Source organism: Nomascus leucogenys, chromosome 17 (assembly GCF_006542625.1).
Source record: "Nomascus leucogenys isolate Asia chromosome 17, Asia_NLE_v1, whole genome shotgun sequence".
NCBI lineage: Eukaryota > Metazoa > Chordata > Mammalia > Primates > Hylobatidae > Nomascus > Nomascus leucogenys.
In genome coordinates, this window is record NC_044397.1 from 36,016,191 (window position 1) to 36,036,241 (window position 20,051).

A 20,051-nucleotide genomic window follows, 5' to 3' on the forward strand; every position below is an offset into this window, starting at 1 on the left:
CTCAGCCCAGCCTGTAGTTGAGATTACAGGCACCTGCCACCACACTAGGCTAATTTTTGTATTTTTAGTAGAGAAGAGTTTTCACCATGTTGGCCAGGCTGGTCTCGAACTCCTGACCTCAGGTAATCCGCCCACCTCGGCCTCCCAATCTAGCTACAACTTCTCACCCCAACTGACCCTTCCGCCCCTCCCAAAGCTTCTTACCTGGAAGAGACAGCGGGGCAGGTGGGGGCTGGAGGTGAAAGGGGAAGGAGAAGATTCCTGGGAAGCTCTGGCCAGTTTCTCACGGGAACGCAGTGCTTTGATCCAAAGAGCCCTGCACAAGGAGCGGAAGACGCGCATTTGTCTGGCTTAACTTTCTCCAGCCTCGGTTTCCACTTCTGAATGGGACCACCGAGGGCAGTGTGGCGAGTATTCACCAACATCGTCCAGGTGAAATTGGCAGACACAAAATGGGCGCTCCGAAAGCGTTTGCGGACCCAAAGAAGGTTTGGTTTCAAAGGTTCTAAAGTGTGTAGCGGGGGCCCGGGAGCGAGGTCTGGCTTTCGGGGTGCTAGGCTCCAGGGACCCCCAGCGGAGCTCGCACCCTAGCTCTGCCGCCACTGCCGCCTCCTCGGCCCCGGACCGCCGAGGGTTAACAAGAAAGCCCCACGCCCCCTTTGACGGCTTAGAGCCCACCTCGCCGAATTTGAAAAGGCGGCCCCAGAGAGGCGTGGGCGCCCCCCACACACTTCCAGCTCGCACCCGGGCTCCGATCGCTCGCCCGGCTCCTCTCGCTCTGCTCCCGGCCGGGGCCGCGGGTTCGGTCCGGGCGCCGGTGCCCTCCTGCCGTTCCTCGTGCCCGGGACTCCGGGTCCCCGCGGGCTGCCGCGCAAGATGAAGCTGGCCCTGCTCCTGCCCTGGGCTTGTTGCTGCCTCTGTGGGTCGGCGCTGGCCACCGGCTTCCTCTACCCCTTCTCGGCCGCAGCCCTGCAGCAGCACGGCTACCCTGAGCCCGGCGCCGGCTCCCCTGGCAGCGGCTACGCGAGCCGCCGGTGAGTAGCTCGGGGCGGCGGGGCCTGGGGGCGGGGGGAGGGCGCGGACGGCAGGGGCCCTGGGCACTGGGTGGCTGGAGCGAGACTCGGGGGCTGGAGACCGGGGCGATCCGGGACTTGGGGGCTCTGGGCAGCGGGGACTGGGGACTGCAGACACCGGGCAGCTGGAACGAGAGCTGGAGGGGGTTGGGGTGCGGGGCGATTCGGGCCTGGGGGCGCGGGGTGGCGGATGCCAGGGGCTGGGGACACGGGACAGCTGGGACGAAACGACGGGGGCTGGGGGTTGGGGTCATGGGGGGACAGACTGAAGGGCCTGGGGTGCAGGGCGATTGGGGGCTAGGGGCGTGGGGCGGCGGGGGCTGGGTGCTGCAGACAGGGGGCAGCTTGAACGAGCGACGGAGGGGGCTGGGGGTTGGGGCCGCGGGGCCGCGGGGGCGGAAGGTTCGGGTCCGCGTCCGGGTCCGGGGCTGCGGTGGTCTCTGGCCGCGCCCACCCTGTCCCTTCCTTTCTTCGCTTCCCCAACCTTCGCCCCCTCGTTCCGGGCTCCGAGTGGAGGTGGCTCCGACCGCTGCGGCCGGGGCTGGGGCTCTGCCCGGGGCGTTCGGCCGCTCACGTGGCTCCGCCGCTCACCTGCGCGGCTGCGGCTTTGTGTCGCGGAGCAGGTTCCCGGGTGGCCAAGGCCTTGCGTCCCGGGCACCCCTCTCCTATCAGCGGCCCCAGGACACCGGAGGGGTCATTCCGGCCCAGTCTTTGGGGCTGAGGCCGCGGAAGATCCTCGGCTGCGACTCCCCAGCCACCCCGGGACGTGGAACCGGCTGGGATCGGGTGGCTCTGTGGCGGGGTTGGACAGGGCGCAGGGTCACCGGGCCCGGGCGCCGGGACCCGCAACGGTCTCTTCCCTCTCGGCCGGCAGGTGGCGCCATGGCCACCCCGGGGACGCTCAGGGCTGCGGCTCCGGAGCCTGCATTTGCATTTCCCCAGAAAACCGTAAGCATGCAAGTAAAAGTTGCCAAACGCCTCGTTTGCATAACTCGCTTGAATTTAGCTTTTCCTCATTTAGTGATAACTACAACCCACACAGCTATGACAGCGCTCTGGAATGCACTACCTGTGTCTGTTCCCTCCATCTCTGTTTTACATTTTAATTTATTTTTTGCAGAGACAGAATCTCAACTCTGTTGCCCAGGCTTTACGCAAACTCCTGGGCTCAAGCGATCCTCCCGCCTTGGTCTCCCAATCTCCATTTGTTTTGATCCTTAACAACCCTAGGGTTAAAACATTAGAGTAGTATCTTTCTTTTAGCTGAAGAGACAGAGGCTCAGGATTTACTAGGCCCAGTAGCCGCTCAGGACTGACCTCTTGTGCCTTTTTTTTTTTTTTTTAATTTTTTTATTTTTTTAGATAGGGTCTTGCTTGTTCCCTAGGCTGGAGTGCAGTGGTGTGATCATAGCTCACTGCAGACCTGATCTCCCAGGCTCAAGTGATCCCCCGACCTTGGCCCCCTGTGTAGCTGAGATCACAGGTGTGCACCATCATGACATGACTGGCTAATTTTTTGATTTTTTGTAGAGGTGGGATCTCACTATGTTACACATGCTGGTCTCTAACTTCTGGCCTCAAGAGATCCTCCTGCCTCGGCCTCCCAAAGTGCTGGGATTACAGGGGTGAGCCATCGCGCCCGGCCCAGATCTGGTGTTTTCTAGCATACTGCTCTGCTTATCAAAGCTAAAAGACAGCTCCCAGTTCTTTTTTTCTCCTTGATATTTACCAAATCAGAGGACTCCAAGATGATTTCTGGCTAATTCCTTAATAACAAAGAGACAGGGATGTTTCATGCTGGGAAGAAATATACACTCATGGCTGAATAGGGCGGGACCCAGAAAAGCATAAAAGTGCCTCTGGAAAAGTTTGTATGCAATCCTATTTCTCTGGTTTTGTTTGGAAATACTTACCCGGAGCTTCTATGAGGAGTATTCTCCAAACACCCACGCTAGTGTGGCCTCTGCACAGTTCCATATGAGGATTGTCTAAAAAACAAGCTTTTCAAGTTGCAGAATAATATATACAGCATGATTTCATTTATGAAAAGGAAAATCAGATCTACATCTAGGTAGATAAATGCCTGAAAAAAGTTTCTAGGGAACCGTTTCAGCAGTTACTGTTATGAAGAAGTCTAGGGCTGGGCCAGGGGACTGTCCCATTTTCCCTCTGTCTGCCTGTGGCTTGTCTGAATGTTTTTCTGGTTTCTGTGGTTTTTTTGAGACAGAGTCTCGCTCTGTCTCCCAGGCTGGAGTGCGATGGTGCGATCTTGGCTCACTGCAACCTCTGCCTCCCAGGTTCAAGTGATTCTCCTGCCTCAGCTTCCCAAGTAGCTGGGATTACAGGCGCCCACCACCGCTCCTGGCTAATTTTTGTATTGTTGTCCAATAAAAAATGTTGTAATGTTGGCCAGGCTGGTCTCAAACTCTTGGCCTCAAATGATCTGCCTGCCTCAGCCTCCCAAAGTGCTGGGATTACAGGCATGAGCCACCATGCTGGGCCCCTAAGAGAACCTACTGGCCAGTACCGGGATTGAATGCATGTTTTGCAAGCAGCGTATATTCATGTAATACTTTTGTAATTAAAAGGTGTGGGAAGGAAAAAAAAAAAGGTGTTTGCAGCCTGAAATTCGCCTGCAAAAAAGCAAGAGGTGAGGTCCATGAAGAGTGGGAGCAAATGGGGTCCTCGTTCTGGCATTTGGTGGGCTGGAACTTGGGGACCTCTGCAGAAACTTGGAAGGGATCATTTTAGCACAAACAAAAAGAGGCTCAAACAAGTGTGGAATCTTCTAGAACTCTTTCCACCAGGATAAGAACGGGGAGAGGATATAATTAGGCTTAGGGAGGATGTGGATGAATCTGTGGGAAATGGATTGCTGAAAAGGATACCAGGAGGTGTTGGGGAGGCTTGGGGCACGTTGATATTCCAGAGTGTGACTGAGTCTCTTTGCCCAGAAAGCCCAGCGTGGGCATTGCAGGCACCTGGTTGTTGCCTGGTTGAGTTATAGGCTGGAGCTGGTTTGGGCGTCACATGTTTCTGTGTCTCATGAGCTATCTGTCACAAGTGTCCCTTGTCCTTGAGATCCAAGATGTCCAGAAGCTGAAGGCTTGGGGACAGCAGTTGGCACAGTGGTCCTTGCAGCCTTGGCCTTCAGTAGTGTGTTTACCAGGGCTTGGTCTCAGTTGACGGGCAATGATGACAGGGCTATTTCTTGACAAAGAGTGCTTTAATTTCATTGTTACTGCTCCTTGTTAATGTCTGATTTTTTTTTTTAAGACAGGGTCTTGCTCTGTCACCCAGGCAGGAGCACAATGGTGCAATTATAGCTCACTGCAGCCTCGACCCCCTGGGTTCAAGCAATCCTCCCACCTCAGCCTCCTAAGTAGTTGGGACCATAGGCATGGGCCACCATGGCTGGCTAATTTTTAAATTTTCCATAGAGATGGGGTCCTGCTATGTTGCCCAGGGTGGTCTTGAACTCCTGGCTTCAAGTAATCCTTCAGCTTTGGCCTCCCGAAGTGTTGGAATTACAGGTGTGAGCCACTGTGCCTGGCCAAAAAGCAGTTTTTAATTGTCAGTTTGTTCAAATCTGGATCTAAATAAGTCTGCTTATTGGTTATTCTGTCTCTTCTGTCCCTTTTAGTGTAGGAAAGTCTTCCCGCTTTGAAAGAGTACTTTTTCCTCCACGCTGTTGACTTGTTGAAGACCAGTTGTTCTCTGCTATGTCCATGTACTAGATTTAGCTACTTCCTTCCCAGTGGTGGAATTAATTTGATCTGCAATGTCCACGTACTAGTTTTGGCTAATTGCTTCCCAATGGTGTAATTAATTGGATCCTCTGCCCCCTGTATCTCTTTTATTTTGGAAGTTAGGTTGGAAGATTTGATTAGATTTATGGTCTCTATTTGGGCGTGTTGGGAGAGACAGAAATTCTTCATAGGTGGTCTAGTCTACCATATTATATCAGGAGATGCTCTGGACTGATGTGTGTGTCCCCACCAAATTCATATATTGAAGCCCTAGCCTCCAATGTGGTGGTATTTGGAGGGGGGGACCTTGGGAGGTAACTAGATTTAGATGAAGTTGTGAGGGCTGTGCCCCATGATTCAATTAGTGATGTTATAAGAACAGGAAGAGAGGCGGGGTGCAGTGGCTCATGCCTGTAATCTCAGCACTTTGGGAGGCCCAGGTGGGTGGATCACCTGAGGTCAGGAGTTTGAGACCAGTCTGGCCAACATGGTGAAAACCCGTCTCTGCTAAAAATACAAAAATTAGCTGGGCGTGGTGCTGCACACCTGTAGTCCCAGCTACTTGGGAGGCTGAGGTGCTAGAATCGCTTAAGCCCAGGAGGCAGAGGGTACAATGAGCTGAGATCATGCCACTGCACTCCAGCCTGGGCAACAGAGTGAGACTCTGTCTCAAAAAAGAAAAAAAAAAAAAAGAAGAGAAGAGGAAGAGAAATCAGAGCTCTCTCTCTTTGCCATGTGAGGACACAGCACAGCAAGAAGGTGGCTGTCTGCAAACCAGAAAGAGAACTCTCACCAGGACCTGAATCTGCCAGCATCTTAATCTTGGACTTCCCAGCCTCCAGGGCTATGAGAAATAAATGTCTGCTACTTAAGGCATTCAGTCTATGGTATTCTGTTATGGCAACCTTGAACTGACTAACAAAGGACATGGCTTTATTCTGGAAAGCTGGGTGTTAAATATTCAGCAGAACACCACTGTCTACAAGTCTCCTCCACTGTCTCCCTTCTTTTTGTTGCAATTTATTTGTTGAAGAAACTTGGCCTTCTAGAGTGTTCCTTTTTCAGGATTTTGTTGGTTATATGCTCATGGTGCCTGTGAACATGTTCATCTGTCCTCTTTATTTCCAGATAATGGGAAATTGGATCAAGAGCTTGGTTGGATCTAGTTCTTCCTCTTTCGTTTTCTCCTTATTATGATCATCATTATTTTGGCAGAATTACCTCTTGGGTGCTGTAGTGTTTTTCCATTGGAAATCACAACATCTGGTCGTCTCTCTTTTTCTCTTGTGATGCTTGAGGTGTTGGTGATCATTGCTTATGTCATTATTTCATTAAGGATCACAAAGTGGATGCAGCACAGGCAGGCCCCCAGATTGGGGTTAGCTGGGAGGGTTCTTGGCTTCACCCAGGAAAGAATTCAAGGGTGAGTGGGTGGTGTCAGACAGCAACTTTTATTGACACGGCAGTGCACAGCCGCAGCAGAGGTCCTGCTCCTTGCAGAGCAGGGATACCCCATAGGCAGTGTGCCCAGACTAGCAGCTCAGAGGCAGTTTGGCACTATTTATACTCACTTTTAACTATATGCAAATTAAGGGGCAGTTTATGCAGGAATTTCTAGGATGAAGGTGGTAACTTCCAGGTTGTTGGGTTGTTGCCATGGAAAGGGGTGGTAACTTCCGGGTGTTGCCCTGGCAAATGGTAACTGACATGGTGCCCTGGTGAGCGAGTCTTATAGGGATGTGCTTCGTCCTAACCCGTTTTAGCTAGTCCTCAGTTTGGTCTGGTGTCAAGCCCAAACTCCAGAGTCAAGTCCCGCCTCCTACTTCAAAGTGGTACTGTAATTTTGACTCTTTTTAAAATTCGCAATTGCTAGAATACTTATACACATAATTTCCCCCTTATTTACTATTTGTAGGTAGCCAGATTTTGAGTTAGTTTTTGGATTCTCTTTCCAAAAAGAAACAATTCTTTTTGTAAATGTAAGCAATTTGTGTGTGTATGTGTGTGTGTCAGTGTGAGAGTGTGTGTATGAGTATGTGTGTGTTTGTGTCTGTATCCTCCTCCTTTTCTTACACAGAGGTAATGTGCTAGTTACTCTATCTTGCACTTGGCCTTTTTCCATCATAACGTGTGGTGGAGATGGCTCTATCAAAAAGCAAAGATAGGCGGGGCATGATGACTCACGCCTGTCATCCCAGCACTTTGGGAGGCCAAGGTGGGTGGATCACTTGAGGTCAGGAGTTCGAGACCAGCCTGGCCAACATGGTGAAACCCCTTCTCTACTAAGAATACAAAAATTAGCTGGGCGTGGTGGCACATGCCTGTAATCCCAGCTACTCAGGAGGCTGAGGCAGGAGAATTGCTTGAAGCTGCTGGGAGGTGGAGGTTGCAGTGAGCCGAGATCACGTCACTGCACTCCAGCCTGGGTGACAGAGCAAGACTGTCTTAAATAAATAAATAAATAAAGTAAAGGTAATCTGTATCCTTTTTTTTTTGAGATGGAGTCTCACTCTGTTGCCCAGGCTGGAGTGCAGTGGCGCAATCTCAGTAGTTGCCTGCCACCACACCCGGCTAATTTTTTTTGTTTTTTTTTTAGTAGAGTTCTGCATCCATTTTTATGGGTCTGTAGTTCTGTACAGTGTGAGTGACTGTATTTATTCAGCTAGTCCTCTACTGATAGACACTTGTGTTGGTAAATGGCAAACACATGTTTAATTCTGCTAGATAGCGTCAAGTTTCCCTCCACTGGGGTTACAGCGTTTTGCATTCCCATCAGCAGTTTCTTCTTGGGGTACATTTTGAAGAGTCCATTTTATTTTATTTTATTTATTTATTTATTTTTTGAGACAGAGTTTCACTCTTGTTGCCCAGGCTGGAGTGCAATGGCATGATCTTGGCTCACTGCAACCTATGCCTCCCAGGTTCAAGCGATTCTCCTGCTTCAGCCTCCGTAGTAGCTGGGATTACAGGCATGTGCCACCATGCCTGGCTAATTTTGTATTTTTAGTAGAGATGGGTTTCTCCATGTTGGTCAGGCTGGTCTCGAACTCCCGACCTCAGGTGATCCACCTGCCTCGGCCTCCCAAAGTGCTGGGATTACAGGCATGAACCACTGCGCCCAACCTGAAGAGGTCATTTTAAAGGATGCTGGATCGATATGGCCTTTCGGGTAAGAATAGATTTCCCTGATCTTATAGCACCTGCAAGCCCTGGCCACCCCTAACCTTTTTGGGGCTTGGGGCGAGACTAAAGATGAAGACCATTCACCATATGGCTAGATATTTAAAAGTTATGAATCAAGCTGACACACCGTTTTTTTTTTTGTTGTTTGTCTTGTTTTTGTTTTTTGAGACGGAGTCTGGCTGTTTTGCCCAGGCTGGAGTGCAGTGGCACGATCTTAGCTCACTGCAACCTCCGCTTCCCAGGTTGAAGCGATTCTCCTGCCTCAGCCTTCTGAGTACCTGGGATTACAGGCATGCACCACCATGCCTGGCTAATTTTTTGTATTTTTAATAGAGATGGGGTTTTGCCATGTTGGCCAGGCTGGTCTCAAACTCCTGACCTCAGGTTATCTGCCTACCTCAACCTCCCAAAGTGCTGGGATTACAGGCATGAGCCACTGTGCCCCACCTACCTTTCCTTCATCTATACCTGCTGCTTCAAGCTCCCTCTGTCTCTGAATTCACTTTCTTGTGGTTTTGTCTAAGCCAAAATGCTTGGTGTGTCCCCTCCTCACTCAAAATGCCTCCCTCTTACCTTGACTTCCCCATCTTTTGGTAGAACCACAAGCACCCTTCCTCCAGGAAGTCTCTCTGGATTTACCTCCCATCTTTTTGTTCATCTCATCTGTGGGTAGCCCCTGCACCCTTTGCATCTGTGATTGTGGTTTTGGTTCTGAGAACTCACTTCCCCAGTTTCCCTCCTTGCAGATGGAATCATTTCTCCTTCCTCATTTACTCCCTACAGGAGTGGCTCTGAGCAGCCTGCCTTGCACAAGCATGCATGAGCCGGGGCTCAGCCCTGCCCACCAGCCACCTCTGCCTCTTGGAAATGTGAGCCCCTCCAGGTCAGGCATTTAATCACCTTGCATTCACTGAGCCCATGTGTAGGTAGGGTAGAGGCTGGGGACTCAGACCTGAAGGCAGGGGGCTCTGCCTGGTGGCCTGCATGGAGGAAGAGCTCAGCAGACTCTGGGGAAGTGGATGATCACATCCACGGGGACTTGTCTCTCCGACTGGATTGTATGCCTCTGCAGTGTTGGGCCTCTGCCTTTGCTCTCTGGTTCCCTACATTCAAGAAGTGGTGACTATGGTCAGCTATGGTGGCTCATGCCTTTAATCCCAGCACTTTGGGAGACCGAGGTGGGAGGATCACTTGAGCCCAGGAGTTTGAGACCAGCCCGGGAAACATAGTCAGACCCTGTCTTTGCAAAAAAAAAAAAAAACTTTAAAAAATTAGCTGGGCACGGTGGTGCACAGCTGTAGTCCCAGGTATTTGGGAGGCTAAGGTGGGAAGAACGCTTGAACCCAGGAAGTTGAAGCTGCAGTGAGCTATGATCACACCACTGCGTTCCAGCCTGGGTGACAGAGTGAGACCCTGTCTCTGGGGCAGTGAGATGATTCAGACCCAGCCTCTGCCCTTGATGAACTGAGAGACTGGTTGGGGAAAAGAGATCCATGAGCAAGAGTGGAATTTGGTGTGATACAAATGTGTGCAAAGTGAGCTAGGGGAGTTAGGGTTTGTGGGAGCCTGGGAGTCTTTGTGCCTCAGTTTTCTCAGCTGTAAAATGGGAATGACCTCAGTACTTACTTCATTAAGTTGTTCTGGGGCTTACATGGGTTAATATTAATAACGTTCTTAGGGAAAAGGATAGTAAACGCTCTGTTCAGGCATGTGACTGTGGACTGTGTTCACATGCCTTGCAAAGGTTGCAAGGACGGGGGGGTTCCACAAATATATGAAGCCTTGGAATCTTTTTCTGGGGAGCATTTTGTTTTTTGAGACGGAGTCTCACTGTGTTGCCCAGGCTGGAGTGCAGTGGCACGATCTCAGCTCACTGCAACCTCCGCCTCCCGGGTTCAAGCGATTCTCCTGCCTCAGCCTCCCAAGTAGCTGGAATTACAGGCGCCCACCAACGTGCCTGGCTAGTTTTTGTATTTTTAGTAGAACTGGGGTTTCCCCACGTTGGCCAGGCTGGTCTTGAACTCCTGACCTCAAGTGATCCACCTGCCTTGGCCTCCCAAAGTGCTGGGATTACAGGTGTGAGCCACCGTGCCTGGCCTTCTGGGGAGCATTTTGTTAGGATTGTGTTCCTGACCACATACTTAGGGAAATGTTCTAGTGATAGAGACTAAATGTTGAGGACTTCTCAGAGGAGTCAACATAGGAGGTAGGACGAACAGGAGAGCTTGAGGCAGTGACTGGGGCATTCTGGGCAGACAGACAACTGTATAAGGGCTTGGAAGTGTCATCAGCTATTGCCTGACATATAGTTAGTGGGATTGAGTTCAGAGTGGCTGGACTGGTGGGATGTGGTGGCTCATGCCTGTAATCCCAGCACTTTGGGAGACCAAGGTGAGAGGATTGCTTGAGTTCAGGAGTTCAAGACCAGCCTGGGCAACATAGCAAGACCCCGTCTCTACCAAAAATAAAAAATTAGCCAGGTGTGGTGGAACACGCCTGTAGTCTCAGCTCCTCAGGAGACTGAGGTGGGAGGATTGCTTGAGCCCAGGAGTTTGAGGCTGCAGTGAGCTATGATCATGCCACTGCACTCCAATCAGGGTGATAGAGCAAGAGCAGACCATGGGCTTGGGCAGGCAGAGGACAGGCACTGAGCTTTTGGAGTCTGAATGTGAAGTCTCCTTCTTGCCACCTTAAGGAGCTTGCTTTCATAGTCTGGGCTTTGTCACAGTCAGGCTTGTGCCAACTTTGCTGGTTGGGGAGAGGCTGGCAGAGGAAGGAGAGTGGAAAGAGGGAGGCCAGTTAGGAGGTAGTTGATGGATGGAACAGGGGAGAAAGGAGTGCTTGGAGCTAGCAGGACCTGGCCCCTTGGTGGATCACGGATAGGCAGAGACAGGCTTCAGGCCTGAGCTCCTGGCTGTCTCCAGTGCCTGGGCGACACCAAGGAGCCTGCTGCTTTGCTTCTCAACATTGCAAATTTTTTGCAGCACTTTCTTGGTTTGCAATGGCAGCAAAGCAGAGTTCACACATCTTGCATTTTTGTGAAATACTTTTATTTTTCCTGCATGGAGTTTTCAACCCCAAATTTCAGCATCTCCTGGACTTGCACGGATCAGGTGCTCAAGGAAAGTTTGTTGAGTGAATGAACGAACACATGAATGAATGAATGAATGAATGAACAAATACCTTGACCTTTCTCCTTTGGGACACCGAGGCAGTGCCTCTGCCTCAGTGCACGTTTGCAGTTCTGAGGGATCCTGGAGCGAGGTCCCTTTCTCTGCACTTTGTTCACACGAGGCCAGCTCCTGAAGCCGCTTTTAGGGGAACCCTGGAGACTCCAGCTTTAGAGGTCCTGCTTCTCCCTTTGAAGTGTGAGCGCATAGAGAAGGGAGACTTTTCCTGAGAATCACACAGAATCGCTTTGATGTTAATATCTGGTGAGACCTTGTCCTCAAGCTCCAGGATTTTCTGAATCTTCCCTCTCTTCGTCTTGCTCCCCTCTTCCCCCAGCTTGTCTGTTATTTTAAAATCCATTCCCAGAGAAACAATTCCTATGGCAATAAGAGCACTCCTCCAGGCTTCTCTTGGCTTGAACTCGTGTGACACTTCATTGCCACTTCGAGAGTGTGTGAGCTGGACCCGGACCAATTCAGCCTGGGGCAGGGGAAAAGAGCAACAATAACTAACTGTTAGAGGATTTTCGGGAATGTTAGCACAAAGTGCTCCGGGAATTCTGCAGACGATCCTACGGAAACATACACACGCCGTGCTGTTCTGCCCTGCGAGTTGTCAGGGGTCCCTGGCCTTCCCAGCCTGGCCTTGTCTCTACCTGCCTCCCAGAGACCGGGGTCTAGAGCTTCTCTTCGGAGTCCTGTAACAGACTACCCTGAAACAAGCTGGACTGAGTCCAGGTTAATTCTGAAATACTGGAGGAGAGTGGTGTGCGCTCTGGCCTTCTACATCTCCCTGTTTGCCCCACCCCTAGCTGCCTCCAGAGTGATCTGTGTAAAGCAGGGGTCCCCAACCCCCAGGTCACAGACAGGTACCGGTTCAAGACCAGTTCAAGGAACCGGGCTGCACAGCAGGAGGTGAGCGATAGGCGAAAAAGCCTGAAGCTTCATCTCTACAGCCGCTGCCCTCGCTCGCATTACGGCCTTAGCTCTGCCTCCTGTCAGACCAGCAGCGGCAGTAGATTCTCATAGGAGCTCCAGCCCTGTTGTAAACTGCACAGTCGAGGGATCTAGGTTATGCACTTTTATGAGAATCTAATAGTGTCTGATGATCTGTCACTGTCTCCCATCACCCCCAGATGGGACCATCTAGTTGCAGGAAAACAAGCTCAGGGCTCCCACTGATTCTACGTAATGGTGAGTAGTAGGATTATTTCATTATATATTACAATGTAATAATAATAGAAATAAAGTGTACAGGCTGGGCGTGGTGGCTCACGCCTGTAATCCCAACACTTTGGGAGGCTGAGGTGGGCAGATCATCTGAGGTCAGGAGTTCAAGGCCAGCCTGACCAACATGGTGAAACCTTGTCTCCAATAAAAATACAAAAGAATTAGCCAGGCGTGGTGACGGGCACCTGTAATTCCAGTTACTTGGGAGGCTGAGGCAGGAGAATCGCTTGACCTGGGAAGCAGAGGTTGCAGTGAGCTGAGATCGCACCACTGCACTCCAGCCTGGGTGACAGAGTGAGACTCCATTTCAAAAATAAAATAAAATAAAATAAAATAAAATAAATGAAAGAGGAAGGCTGTGAAGAGTAGGATCTGGAGCTAGGCTGCCTGAGTCTGAGTCTGGGTTCTGTGTGGCCCTGACTAAGTTGCCTGACCTCTCTGTGCCTCAGTCACCTCATCGATAAAGTGGGTATGATTAGAGTGTTTCCTTCATAAGGTCATTCTGGGGCTTATGCAGGTTAATATTAATCAAGCGCTTAGAACAATGTCTAGTATGCACTCTGGGAGGCTGTGTGAAAGGATAAAGGCTTTTCTCAGATGGTATAGTGTGCTGATGGGGCCTTGCAAAGCTTGAGAAGATGATAGATTTCACAAACATAGGAAGCATAGCTGGGCACAGGGCTCACACCTATAATCCCAGCACTTTGGGAGGCCAAGGCGTGAGGATCACTTGAGACCAGGAGTTCGAGACCAGCCCGGGCAACATAGTGAAATCCTCTGTCTACAAAAATAAAAATAAAAATTAGCCAGGTGTGGTAAGGCACACTTGTAGTCTCAGCTACTAGGGAGGGGAGGCTGAGGCAGGAGGATTGCTTGAGCCCAGGAGTGTGAGACCAGCCTGGGCAACATAGCAAGACCCCATATCGACGAAAGAAAGAAAGAAAGAAAGAAAGAAAGAAAGAAAGAAAGAAAGAAAGAAAGAAAGAAAGAAAATTAGCCAGGCACGGTGATGTGTGCTTGCACTCCCAGCTACTTGGGAGAGGAGGCTGAGGTGGGAGGATCACTTGAGCCCAGAAGTGTGAGTCCAGCCTCGGCAACAAAACAAGACCCTGTATCTACAAAAAAAAAAAAAAAAAAAAAAGAATAGAAACTAGCCAGGTGTGGTGTTGAATGCTTGTAGTGCCAGCTACCTGGGAGGGGAGGCTGAGGCAGGAGGATCACTTGAGCCCAGGAGGTGGAGGCTATGACTGAGCCACTGCACTCCAGCGTGGGTGACAGAGCGAGACCATGTCTCAAAAAAAGTCTCAAAAAAATCCTCCCCAAAACAAAACAACAAACATATGAGGCCACAGAATCCTTTTCTAGGGTGCCTTTTGCCAGGGTGGTCTTTCAGACTGCACACCCTGTGAGATGCTGTTGTGGATGGGGGCTAAATGCTGAGGACTTCCTAGAGGAGTCCCCATTCAAAGCAGGTCTTGTAGGATGAGCAAAATGGCCTGATAGGTTTCCAGTGCTCTCCAAGAGCTGGTCCTAGGCCTGCTCACTGGGGTCGTTTCGGACCTTCTCCTGCAGTTGAGCCCACCCTCGCTGCTGCAGGGGAGCCGGAGAAAACAGAAGCTGCAATCCTGATGGTTTTTCCTTGTCTCTTAGGACCCTGCTCAAGTTTTCAAGACCAGAGTGAGGGGTGTGGGGCTATCTGCACTCCCAGCTGAACCTCAGCCACTTCGGGCGTCAGTGCAGAGGATCATCCCCAGATGTGATTGAGGAGCAGATGGGAGGGATCTGAGGGTGCTCAGATGCCTGTGGTGAGGACTGAAGCTGGGGATTTATTTTCTTTCTTTATTTTTTGAGGCAGAGTCTGGCTCTGTCGCCCAGGCTAGAGTGCAGTGGCGTGATCTCAGCTCACTGCAATCTCCACCTCCTGGCTTCAAGTGATTCTCCTGCCTCAGTCTCCCAAGTAGCTGTGACTACAGGCACCTGCCACCACACCTGGCTAATTTTTGTATGTTTAGTAGAGATGGGGTTTTACCATGTTTGCCAGGCTGGTCTCAAACTCCTGACCTCAGGTGATCTGCCCATCTCGGCCTCCCAAAGTGCTGGGATTACAGGCCTGAGCCACTGTGCCCAGCCTTCTTTTCTTTTTTCTTTTTTTTTAAAATAGTGATGGGGGTGTCACTATGTTGTCCAGGTCAGTCTCAAACTTCTGGCCTCAAGTGATCCTCCCACCTTGGCCTCCCAAAGTGCTGGGATTATAGGCATGAACCACTGTGCCCTGCTGAGGATTTCTGATGAGCTTCATGTCCCAGACAGGGTGACAGCAGAAGGGACCCGGGGAGGCCCCAAGGTTGGGGGGAAAGGGCTTTTTCTGCCTTGTCTCATGCAGCCAGCCTGCAGTAACTCACTTTTTTTTTTGAGCCAGGGTCTCACTCTATTGTTCAGGCTGGAATGCAGTGGTGTGATCACATAGCTCACTGCAGCCTTGACCATCTGGACTCAAGTGATCCTTCCACCTTAGCCTCTCGAGTAGGTGGAACTATAGGCATGCACCACCATGCCTGGATCATTTTGGTATTTTTTGTAAAGATTGGGTCTTGCAACATTGCCCAGGCTGGTCTTGAACTTCTGGGCTTAAGCGATTCTCCTGCCTCAGCCTCCCAAAGTGCCTGAATTACAGGTATGAGCTACTATGACCAGCAGTGACTTACTTCTGAAGGACTCACAGTTAAGCCAACAACTTCTCTTCATTGCTTTAGTCCCTCATCAGTGAACAAAACAATTAAAATAGGTTGGAATCAAATGAAGAAATGTGTTTAGTAGATAGGCTGACTAATCATTGCTGTTCATTTGAATGAGGGCCCCATCTATCCTTTTTAAATTTTAATTTTTTTACATTTTAGAGACAGGGTCTTGCTCTGTCGCCCAGGGCTAGGGAGCAGTGGCACAATCACAGGTCACTGCAGCCCCCACCTCTTGGACTCAGATGATCCTCCCGCTTCAGCCTCCTGAGTAGCTGGGACTACAGGTGTGCACCACCATGTCTGGCTAATTTATTATTTAAAAATTTTTTGGGGGGCTGGGCATGGTGGCTCACGCCTGTAATCTTGGCACTTTGGGAGACTGGGGCAGGTGGATCACCTTAGGTCAGGAGTTCGAGACCAGCCTGGCCAACATGGTGAAACCTCGTCTGTACTAAAAATACAAAAATTAGCCAGGTGTGGTGGTGCGTTGCTGTAATCCCAGCTGCTTGGGATCGGCTCTGTTTCTCCATAGGCTGTGAGGTAGGGATTTAACTTAGTTTTTTACTCAAGCCGCCTTCACACTTTTATTGAATAACCCATTCTTCCTTGCTAAGTTGAAATGCCACTTTTATCATATACTAAATTTCCCTATATGCATGAGGCAGGAGAATCGCTTGAACCTGGGGGGCAGAGGTTGCAGTGAGCTGAGATTATGCTGTTGCACTCCAGTTTGGGCGACAGAGCAAGACTCCATCTAAAACAAAAAAAATTTTTTTTTGTACAGATGGTGTTTCCCTATGTTGCCCAGGCTGGTCTCGAACTCCTGGCTTCAAGCGATCCTCCAGACTCAGGGGCTGGGGACACCAAGACCGGTGGGGAGACAGACATTTGCCCTGCATGTGTGTAAGCTGTTCGCACTCATGACTGAGTGGTGGTTTGCAGCCCAAATATTATCTGTCTTTGTTTGCAAGAATTTGATCTCCAACCCCCTTTCTTGTTCTGGAAATGCAAGGACTCTGTGGCATTTGTCCGAGAATCCCCGACACTTCCCAGCTCCTTGGAGGATGTCCCCTGCTTGAAGTCTTTATGATCGGCTCAGACTTTTCTTTTCCACAGGGAGTTGTCCCTGGATCAGGGTTTGTTGCAGGATGTCTGCGGCTCTGCGGCCCCTGGAGGCGACCAGGCCTGCCAAACACTCACTGGAGTCTCACTTGGGCTTCCCCAGCCCCCGTAGTTACGAAGCCTTTGAGAGAAGGTAGCAGTTTCCTTCTGATTTGGCTCCGGCTGTCTGCGCCCCAGCCAGTTGCCTCTGGCTTCTGACATTTTTGTCATTCCTGCTCTTTTGGGAGGGTTTATCTCCCTTCCTGGCCTCCTTTGATTGACTTGGCCACACGGCTGATGTTTGGGCTCCAAGAAGTCTTGGCCTGCCCCGGGCACCCATTTCTGCGGTGATGTGATCCTGGCTGGCTGCAGGATTTGCCAGCCTCTTCCCGTCTTTTGTTCTGCAACTGATGACAATTAGACCCTGAAACGCTTCACACAGGGACTCTGAACATGTGTGTCTTCCAGGGGAGGAGTGGAGCAGGCAGGTGAGCCTCTGCATCACGGCCTTGGAGGGAGCCCTGTACTGGCTGTGCCTGATGGGAGAAGACCTGACTCTGCTCCTAGTCTCTCTTGGTGCTCTGCTCACCTTTGCCTGCCTTTCACCCTCCAGATCCTTCCTGCCTCTCACCCTCTAGATCCTTCCTGCCTCAGGGCCTTTGCACAGATTGTTGCCCCTGCCTTTGTCAGAGGTGTGTGAACCACAGCAACTCCATCATGAATACAAGTTGGGTAAAATGAGGCTGAGGCCTACTGGGCTACTTACCCAGATGGTTATGGCATTCTAAGTCATAGGATGAGATAGGAGGTCAGCACAAGGTCATAAAGACCTTGCTGATAAAACAGGTTGCAGTAAAGAAGCTGGCCAAACCCCGCCAAAACCAAGATGGTGATGAGAGTGACCTCTGGTTGTCCTCACTGTTACACTCCCACGAGCACCATGACAGTTTACAAATGCCATGGCAACGTCAGGAAGTTACCTTATATGGTCTAAAAAGGGAAGGCATGAATAATCCACCCCTTGTTTAGCATATCATCAAGAAATAATCATAAAAATGGGCAACCAGTGGCCCTTAGGGCTGCTCTGTCTATGGAGTAGCCATTCTCTATTCCTTTACTTTCTTTCTTTCTTTCTTTTTTTTTTTTTGAGACGGACTCTCACTCTGTTGCCCAGGCAGGAGTGCAGTGGTGCGATCTTGGCTCACTGCAACCTCTGCCTCCCAGGTTTAAGTGATCCTTCTGCCTCAGCATCCCGAGTAGCTGGGACTACAGGTGCCTGCCACCATAGCTGGCTAATTTTTGTATTTTTAGTAGAGATGGGGTTTCACTATATTGGCCAGGCTGGTCTCGAACTCCTGACCTTATGATCCGCCTGCCTCAGCCTCCCAAAGTGCTGGGATTACAGGCATAAGCCACTGTACCCAGCTACTTTTTTTTTTTTTTTTTTTTTTGAGACAGAGTCTCTCTCTGTTGCCCAGACTGGAGTGCAGTAGCGCTATCTTGGCTACTGCAACCTCCGCCTTCCAGGTTCAAGCAATTCTCATGCCTCAGCCTCCTGAGTAGCTGGGACTACAGGCACGCACTACCATGCCTGGCTAATTTTTTGTCTTTTAATAGAGATGAGGGTTTCACCATGTTGCCCAGGTTGGTCTTGAATTCCTGAGCTCAGCCAATCCACTCACCTTAGCCTCCCTTCTTTACCTTCTTAATACACTTGTTTTCACTTTACTCTATGGACTTGCCCCGAATTCTTTCTCACACAAGATCTCAGAACCATCTCTTGGGGTCTGGATCGGGACCCCTTTCCGGCCTAGGTAACTCCTGCCCAGACCTTAGAGATCAGCTTAAACATCACATCTTCAGGGGCCCTTTACTTGCCCTTCAAAATAATATCAGGTTCCTTTGTTAAAAGCTCTTACAGCTAGCTCTCTATAACTTAGAGGCTTATGACAACAGTGAGTAAATTCCATAACTAATGAATTGATAATTCATGAGTGGTTATCTTCCCAGAGACGGCAAATTCTCCCAGGGCAGTGGTCCCATCTGGCTTTCTTCTGTAGCTCTAGGTTCTAGGTTGTTCTCTGTCATCCTTGCCTGGATTACAGAGGGTGCTTGGGAAATGACCAACCTCTTTGCAAGTTGTGTTAGATTCGTTTTGCTGCTGTAACAAATTACCACAAATTTAGTGACATAAAATAATACTAGTTCATTATCTTACAGTTCTTGAGATCAGAAGTCCAAAATAGGTCTCACTGGGCTAAAATCAAGGTATTTATAGGGCTGGTCTTTTTGGAGGCTCCGGGAAAGAACCTATTTCCATGCCTTTTCCAACTTCTAGAAGTTACCAGGATTCCTTGACTCATACTTCCTTCCTCTATCTCCAAAGGGCATTACTCCAACCTTTCTTTCTGATACCTCCTTTCTCTCTGACTTTGATCTTCCTGCCTCTCTCTTGTATGGACCTTTTAGATTAGGTTGGGCCCATCTGGATACCCCCCTCAACTTCAGTATGCTTAATTTAATCATCAAGTCCCTTTAACCATGTGTCTTAGTTCCTTTTGTGCTGCTGGAATAGAAAAGCACAGACTGGATAATTTATAATGTATGAAAATTTATTGGCTCATGGCTCTGGAGGCTGGGAAGTCCGAGAGCCAGGGGTTGGTATCTGGAAAAGGCTGTGTCATTTTATGGTGGAAGGGCAAAGAGAGGGAGACAAAGAGAGCAAGAGATTAAACTCTAAGCCTCAAGCCCTTTTACAATCAGTATAATCTATTCTTGAGGGTGGAGCTTTCATGACCTGAACATCTTCCATTAGGCCCCATCTCCCAACACTGTTGCACTGGGGATTAAGTTTCTAATGTGTGCTTTGTGGGGGACACATTCAAATCATAGCACTGCATAAGATAACATTTTCTCAGGTTTCAGGGATTAGAAAGCGGACGTCCCTGGGGGAAATATTATTTGGCCAAACACACAAATGGGGATGAAAAGGGAAAGATATGCCAGATATCGGGGAGCCTTGGAGGGTTGCACTGATCCTAGGCTCCAAAAAGAATTAAGACTGAAAGTGGCTTTGAGCATCAAAAGGCTGTTAAGATTCAGCCTTGAGCTAAGGGTCATTAGAGCATGGCTTTTCCATTTGTTTTTTAAAAATTTTATTTATATTTTGTTGCTATTTTGAGACAGGGTCTTGACCTGTTTCCTAGGCTAGAGTGCAGTTGCATGATTATGGATTACTGCAGCTTCATACTCCTGGGCTCAAGCAATCCTCCTGCCTCAGCCTCTTGAGTGGCTAGGACTACAGGTGCATGCTACCATATCTGGTCAATTTTTAAATTTTTTGTAAAGAAGAGGTCTTGCTATCTTGTCCAGGCTGGTCTCGACTTCCTGGCCTCAAGCAATTCTGGGTTGGCCTCCCAAAGCACTGGGATTACAGGTATGAGCCATTGTACCCGGCTCTGTTTCTCCATAAGCTGTGAGGTAGGGATTTAACTTAGTTTTTTACCCAAACTGCCTTCACACTTTTATTGAATAACCCATTCTTCCTTGCTAATTTGAAATGCCACTTTTATCATATAATAAATTTCCCTATATGCATGATCCTTTTTCTGGACTCTTATTTTCCACTGAACTCTATCTGGTCTGGTGCCAAAACCACAATCCTGTGTTTTAATTATTATATTTTTATCATATATTTTGTTAGCTGATAGAACAATTTCTCCTTCACTGCTCCTCTTTATCAAAATATTCTTAGTTGTTCTTATACATCTTTTTATTTTGGGTGAATTTTAAAATCATCTTTTCTAG

At 49.5% G+C, this 20,051-nt stretch overlaps 1 protein-coding gene across 2 annotated transcripts in view; it reads left to right on the forward strand.

Moving 5' to 3' along the window:
- Positions 1–235: 235 nt before the first annotated feature.
- The window catches only part of COL26A1 (collagen type XXVI alpha 1 chain), a 196,498-nt gene continuing 176,682 nt past the window's right edge, over positions 236–20,051 (forward strand). Inside the window, exon 1 of one of the 2 annotated variants that reach the window (XM_030796611.1) lies at positions 236–1,034. In XM_030796611.1, coding sequence (XP_030652471.1) covers positions 877–1,034 — 158 coding nt within the window. In that variant the 5' untranslated portion in view covers positions 236–876. The remainder of the gene's footprint in view (positions 1,035–20,051) is intronic. The other variant, XM_030796612.1, reaches the window with a different exon arrangement.